General features: G+C 44.1%; 1 protein-coding gene across 1 annotated transcript; it reads left to right on the forward strand.

Annotated features, from left to right (window-relative positions):
• The first annotated feature begins 1,562 nt into the window (after positions 1-1,562).
• Positions 1,563-3,950, forward strand: OLIG1 (oligodendrocyte transcription factor 1). Its single transcript, XM_028727055.2, has one exon. It carries the CDS (start codon positions 1,776-1,778, stop codon positions 2,475-2,477), a length of 702 nt encoding a protein of 233 aa, XP_028582888.2. The 5' UTR covers positions 1,563-1,775; the 3' UTR covers positions 2,478-3,950.
• The last annotated feature ends 3,665 nt before the right edge of the window (positions 3,951-7,615 follow it).

Raw genomic sequence — 7,615 nt, forward strand, 5'->3', positions numbered from 1 at the left:
TTTCTCTTAAGCAGCCGCAAGGAAGGCAGGGCAGGGGCTGCCACAACTGTTCTCTCAGGTCATCAACTGTCCTTGCAGAAAGGGTGGCATGATCTCATTCCCCCAAAGTCCCACACAAGAAAAAGGCAGAGTGTAAAGAATATAACAACAACAGCAATGCTACTTCTGAGCTTAGTCACTCCATCAGGGCAGAAAAAACTTAAGTAGTCCCAGGCACCTTCCACAGCCTGGACCTCTCCCCTTCTACTTTCCCTTAGGGCAGACATGTCTAAAGTATCTCCAAGGAAAATGGGCTACAACTTACTGTACTTCTGTCTCCAAACCCTTTTATCTAGCTGTAAGGTATATACAATTAAAAATAAGAAAAACTATGGGCCTGGGCATTTTGCATCTATCTGATTTAACATGAATTACATTATCCTGCTGTTTTATCATTTTGTTTTATTGCTTTGTATTGTCTTTGATTTTACTGAATTTTTGTATCTCAGTTCAATGTAAAAAAAGTTTTAAAGTTGTTTTAAACTTATGGTTTGCAATTCTAGGAACACTTACTATGGAGCAATACCCATTGAGTTCAATGGGACTTCTAATGAAAAATGCTTAGGATTGCCCGGTTTTTTTACTGATACTGAATTTTACATTGCTTTATTTCATACTTTGAGCTGCCTTAACAGAACAGCTGAGGAATACTTATAATAAATACCTGAAATCAAAATGAAACAAGGCTGAGACGCAGCAAAAACATTTGTGAAATATAGATGGGGGGGGGTCATGGCGAGTAACATTAGGCTTTTGAAGCATAAACAATTAAGAGTCTTGTGGCACATTCACGACTAACCAATTTATCATGACATAAGCTTTAATGGACCACAGTCTACCTCATCAGATGTGTGAAGCATTATCATGAATTATAGGTTATAAATTCCCACGGGGGTTGGGGGGGTTATCAAATGGGAGGTCAGAAGCAAATAAAAAGGACAGATAATGATAATTGATAGTGGTAGTTCACAAAACAGTGCTTGATGATGCAGACATATTGTCAATGGCAAGCCAATTAGCACATTCAGTGGGCTATAAAATCCTTTGCTGTATGTCAAAGTTGAATAGTTGTAAGCATGTGGGTGCAAACACAAGGCCTGCAACGTCCCATTTCTACATGTGATATCTCAGCTCTGTCTTCTGCTTTATTTTAAAATAGCTTGTTTCTAACCAGTGGCAGGGGGGGGGCAAGTTATTTTATGACCAAAACAAACAAATATCAGACACCACTTTGTGGTCTGAAAAGCAGAGCAAGTTTACAGATTCCAGCCCTTCGGCAGGCATTTATATTCCTGCCAGCAGTCAAAACACAGGAGAAGGAACCAGAGCACATATAAACAGAAAAAAACAAGCGCGCTCCAAAAGGTGAGCGGAAAGGACAGGAGCCCTTGCGGAAGTTTGGGCGGCGGAACCCGCAGAGCCCGGAGGCGACAATAAACTTCTTCTTTTGCCCAGCGGAGCGTCTTCCCTCCACGCCACGCGGCAGCCAATGAGCGCCGCTCTTTGCCCAGATTTGCGCTCCCATTGGCTGCCGGCCTGACATTCCTTTACTTTAACAACAGAGTTGGATTTAAAGAGGGTTCGGCCGATTATCCCTTTCCTCACATCTCACGGCAAATCACCGGCGCGTTCCCCGCCCCCCTTTCCCTTCCAGCTGCTGCTCCCCCCCCCCACGGCTCCTTTTTTGTGCTATGGAAGTTTTCTGCCTGCTCTGAAAGCGCAGCAGCGAAGCGATCATGCTGAGGCAGCCGCCCTTCTATGAGCTGGTGGGCTACAGGCAGCCCCATCCCGCCTTGCTGGCCAAACCAGCTGCTGAGCGGCCGGACTTTGCTCCAGAGCCTCTCCAAGGACCCGGGAGCGCCAAGGCGGCCGCGGCAGCTGCCCCTGCCGCCGGCGTCACGCCCAAGAGTGACCAGAAGAGCGAGCAGCAGCAGCTCCGGAGGAAGATCAACAGCCGGGAGCGGAAACGGATGCAAGATCTCAACCTGGCGATGGACGCGCTGCGGGAGGTGATTCTGCCCTACTCGGCCGCGCACTGCCAGAGCTCGCCGGGGAGGAAGCTCTCCAAGATCGCCACGCTGCTCCTGGCCAGGAACTACATCCTCTTGCTGGGGAGCTCCTTGCAAGAGCTCCGGAGGATCCTAGGCGAGATGAGCGGCTCGGGGCCCCGGCTGCTCCTGGCCGGCCTGCCCCTCTTCGCCACCGCCGCCGCCCCGGGCCCGGTGCTCTTGACGCCGGGGGCCGTGAATGCCCATCACCACCACGCCCCGCACCCGGCCAGCAAGTACCTCTCGGTGGCCCTGGAAGAGCAGCAGTGCGGCCAAGTGCACCTGCCCAGCGGCGCCAGCCTCTGCACTTGCGCCATTTGCAAGTTCCCCCACTTCATCCCGTCGTCCGGCCTCAGTTTAACGGCAGTGCAGGCGCAGTTCTCCAAGTGACTGACCCGGGACTGCGGCGGAGGGGGGGTGGGGGGGTTAGAGGAGAGGAGAGGCGGAAGATCGGACCTGGAGGGAGGGGCGAGGACAAGGACACGTGCGCAGCAGGAGCACTGGCGCGAGCGGAGGGGGAGCCGCTTCCTCCGTTTAGTCCTCGCCGGGGTCGGGGGGCGAGAGTGCAGACAGTTCAGCAACGGGAGAAAGGAATCTCCGGGGCGTCCGGCCCTTTAACAGGACAAGTTGCATGCATTTCTGTGTCCTTTCAAATCAGATGCGTGATCGCTTCGGGGGCGCGCGTGTAAGGAGGCGAGAGACATTGCCAGGGAAAACGAAAAATAAAGCTGTTGCCCAGAAAACTTGCTTTACAGTTTTATAAGGGGCAAAAGACCAACCAAAGTTATGTACCGTGAATGATGAGAACTTGTGCGCGTTCACTTTGGAATAAGGCACGAGGCTTGCTTCCAAAGTGAACGTGCTTAAGGTCGGGCTGCTTGTCCAATTGACGTAGTGCGCATGCTCCACAAAAGTCCTTAACTTAATCATGCCTCTGCAACTGTATTTGTCTTCACCCAGTGAAGGGGAACTTGCACAAGCGAGCGTTGTCATTTACCTTGGCAACCCTGAGATGCCACCCGTTCTCCCTCATTGCCTAGTATTTAATTGTAGATCGTATAGTCATTAGTCGCCACTGATGTATTGTTTGAAGATAATACCACCACAGCTATCGAGGGGCAGACCAAACCTATCCATTTTTACTCAGAAGTAAGCCCCACCACTGATTTTAATGGGACTGACTCCCAAGTAAGTTTGCATATCATGGTAGCCCTCAGCACAATCCTAAACTTGCTTACTCAGAATGGAGCTTACCGCTTAGTAAGTGTTCTCAGGATTCCAGTTTTCTATTACCTAAAAGATAATGATAAATTTGTAACATTACCCTGAGCAGATAATCCATAAAGTCTCTAGTTTAATGGTGATGAGTGAAACAGGAGAGCCATTGTCTTGGAAACAGAGAAAAATTAATAAAGAAATGCTTGTAATTTCATTTGATAGCTCCACCTCCTGATCTACTGCTTCTGATTTTAGTACTTGATATATTCTGCTTCTATCCTGGGTTTAAGAGATGATGTTAGAAAAATACAAGAACTCAAAATTAGAATGTTCTAATATGTTGATACCATAATGTATTACAGAGTCTGCGCCACTGGAAGTCCCCCCCCCCCCGCTTCTTTTAATCCTTTAGTTATTTATACTTGATTCTGATTAAAGAGAGGTCTTGAGACAGCCTTTTAAGATATCTTTCAATCCATTTTTTCCAGTTTTATATACAAATGAAGCTCTATAATTCTAGAAACAATTGTGTTTTAAATTCACTTACGTCTGAATGGTTTTATTCTCCCCTTTAGTTTTTGTTCACTTCAGTTGTTGTGAGTTTACCATTATAATGTGCACAAATAAACACCAAACTATAATATCTATCTGCTCACATGCCCAATGCATCTGTATCAATGAGAGGCAAAGTATGTTGTCATGTTATAATCCATTAGTCCAGCCAGTAATTCACTTCAGTCTCAAATTTGACTAAGCTTAATTAGAGGTAGGAGCAATCTCATATCAAGGAGAAGAGCCCCAGAATAATTAGGGACTCTGCTTCCGATGAAGTCGTCACATAAGCAAAGACCTGGGTAGAATCTGCAATTCATTGTAACTGTATGGTAGTTTCAGAATGTCTTGTTAAGATTCAAGATGATTAAAAAATGGTAGACATAAATTAAGTCTGGAAAGCTAGGTCAGTGAAGTGGGGAAGAGAGGAGGGCTGAACATGGAGTGTAAATGAAGTCCTTAGAGTTGGCCTCCTTCTCCAGTGTCCAAATCTTCCTTCAGGTTGGTTACTGCTGAGGAGTTTTCAGATCTTGAAGCATGCACACCCTTTTCTTGCTTCTAGGCTGAAGCTGGAAGCCTTCCTCAGGGACTCTCAGCAGGAGGGCTGGGAGGAGACTGATCCCAGCCTGACAGCTCAATCCCTAAGCAGGCTAACTCAACAGTAAGACCCAGTGTGTCAACAGGATATTCCCAGGTAAGTATGGACAAATTGCATCTTTGGCCTCCTCTGCCCAGGTGGTTTTCCCTGTTTTTGACTGCTCGGTTTTAATTCAGAAGGAAGGAAAGAACATCTAATACTCCGACTCAGATAGCAGAGCAAACAAACAGCCAAAAAATTTAATGTGGAATCCATGTATAATGGTGCCTAGGAATATAGGAAGCTGCCTCACAGTGAGTCGCACTCATTGGTCTATCTAGATCAGCCTTGTCTACAATGACTGGCAGCCCCTCTAGAGGTTTCAGACTGGGGTCTCTCCCAGCCGTACCTGAAAATGCCAGGAACTGAACTTGGGACCTTCATTCAAGGCAGATGCTCTTCCACATACATTTAGGTCGTTTGAACAATTTTTTTTAGAAACATGAGTGCAATAGCCTAGGAAGAAAGAAAGAAGGAAAGCTTAACTTGCAAACATATCTAGAAAACGCTTAACTAATCTAGAAAAGGCCATGAAGAAATCCAGAGGGAGTTGGCCAAACTACTGAAAGGTAAACCTGAATGCAGATGAAATACAACAAGATGAGATTGAAAATAAGGGGTAAGGAAAGCCTCATTTCTCCTGCTTCTTATAGAGAACATTTGCAGATTGAGAAACACACTTGTAGCCGCACATTGCAAAGCTCATGCCTCTTCCATACTCTGCAAGAGAAAGGAAAGTGTAAGGCAATTCAGGGGAGACATTATGATCTGAGCTGAAGAGCAGGTGGCTGATAGCAAAATATAGTCCTATATTTTTGTGGGGTTGGTTATTTATGGTGTGCTATGGGAACATTGGTTTGTTTTTAAAAGCTGATTAATGCATTTTAAAAATAGATTAATATGTCTGTTTATAATATCATTTCCCCCCTATTTATTCCTGCCTCTTTTATACCTGATTTAACTGTTTCAGACTGAGCCCCTGGGGGAAAGAAAATCTATTAACATTTGAGAAAACTGCTGTAAGCCATTCTGAATCCATGGGATTGAGCAGACTAGTTATTAAGTAAGTGAGTGAGTAAGTAAGTAAAGGGACAGTATCATGTGTAAGTCAGGTAGTTTAATAATGTAACCAAATTCACTTAAATTATTATTTCAGATCTTTGGGGATGCAAAAGACCCAGAGAAGTGGAAATTGCCAACAAGACAAATTGGAGGGTGCTTGCGTTTGCCATGGGACATTAATATTTTGGCCTGATGTTTTTGTTTAGAGTTATCTGAATCCACAGAGAACCCTCCACTTTCACTACGAGAGTCTTCCTGCAGTAACAAAGTATTGGTAGCTGCCAATAAACTGCTTACTTTGGCATAGAATTGTACTTTGAGGCGGCACAAAAATATATTGCAGTATATGCAAAGTAAATTTTGCTGAAGGTGCTGGACAGCAACCCACTGGAAATCTAGCTATGTTAATTAGTCACTGAATGAATGATTGAAAATATTGGCTAGGAACCATGTAATTACCCACAACAAATACTGACATGGGATCTACTGAGAATGATCCATCAGGAGCTACACCATTTCCCAAGAACTGAAAATAAGAAAATATTAGTTATTCACCCCAAGTATGCCCATAGAAAACTGACCATTGTAGAATGAAAGCTGCAGGTGTGCCAGATAATAATAGAATATGCAAACTAGAATAAACATTCAATACAGAGATTAGCTACATTTTGTACTTCATTAAAATTGTTACATTGTGTTACTTGAGCTAAAAATGAAACTGTCCTCAGGGAGATTGTGTTATACACAGATTATTTTCAATCTCACAGATTAGAATAAGAAAGTAAAGCTGCAATCCTGCACATTGGAGGAAATCCCTTTGAACTCAACAAGGCTTTTCCCCTAAGTGGACATGTATAGGATATCATGTCAGTATGTCTTCAGAAGGTGCACATCTGAAGATGACACAATGTGAGGCCACATTATGTGCAATGCCTTGAGAGGCAGGAGCTCCATGAAAAATAAACAAATGTTCTCTTGGCTTCCATGCCATTGTTTTACTTAAAGTGTGGGAGAGGGGATGATATCTCCAGTAGTAACTGCTCTTACTGCCTCAGAGTGGCACCAAGTTATGAGGGCTACCTCAAGGCTGAATCCTGGCATACGGATAAAAGGCTTATTTCAGGTGCCATTGGACCCAACGCTAAGGACAACAGCTTGGAGAGACAGAAACCTGTTTATGTAAGTCCTTACAATTATTATCCACACTTACTTTTTGCCCCACCCTTTCCAGACGCAGGCCCGCGCTTTAAAGCTCCTTGTCTAAGTGGGGTTCTTTTTTGCCCCAGAGTTCTTAGTGCTCTGTCAGAGTAGATGTCAAGTCATAGATTGATGTTTGCTCTGATTGAGCTTTAAAGTGGGTTTTCTCAGGGAAAGCTCCAAAGCCCCAAAAAGGCACTCAGACATGGAGCTGTAAAACACAGACTATGCTTGTAAAGAGCAGGTGAAAGATAAATGCGATTAAGCCCTAAATGTGGTATCTAATCAATCATCTGTTTCCATAGGCACTAAGGGCCGGAATGGTTCAGTTTTATATTTCCTTTCTCTCATATATATATATATATATATATATATATATATATATTCTTATATTGATACATAAGAACCCCAAGGACATTGTGCAAACCATTATCCTAGTGATTATGTCAATGGGTTTAGGTGTCCTTAACTCTGAATTGGTATGTGGCTGTTGTGTGGTGTGGTGAGGTTCACATAAAAATGGGTTCACTATGTAAGTCCCTCAACACGCCTGGCAGAAATTGCTATTAGCAGGGACAAGGAGACTTCAGTATGAATTAACTCTCATATAAATTAAATAACTGACCAAGAGAAAAGGCAATTTGGATCTGTGCCTTTCATGGTACCTTAATGATTATGAACTAGCCTGCTCTAGGGAATTGGGAGAGACCTTGCATTTCTCTGGCAATGTGATGTAAATCATTCAGTCCTCTTCCAATTCCAAAATGACTGAAGGTACACTTTTAATTTCCTAGTAAACAATGTATATGAAAGGAATTTCTCAACGGGCATACGAAAGATCAATGGAAGAACACTCTGGCAA

Source organism: Podarcis muralis, chromosome 4 (genome assembly GCF_964188315.1).
Source record: "Podarcis muralis chromosome 4, rPodMur119.hap1.1, whole genome shotgun sequence".
In the NCBI taxonomy this organism is placed as follows: Eukaryota; Metazoa; Chordata; class Lepidosauria; order Squamata; family Lacertidae; genus Podarcis; species Podarcis muralis.

Excerpts from the sequence above, each read along its gene's own strand:
- OLIG1 (XM_028727055.2), top strand. The coding sequence starts at position 1,776 with ATGCTGAGGCAGCCGCCCTTCTATGAGCTGGTGGGCTACAGGCAGCCC.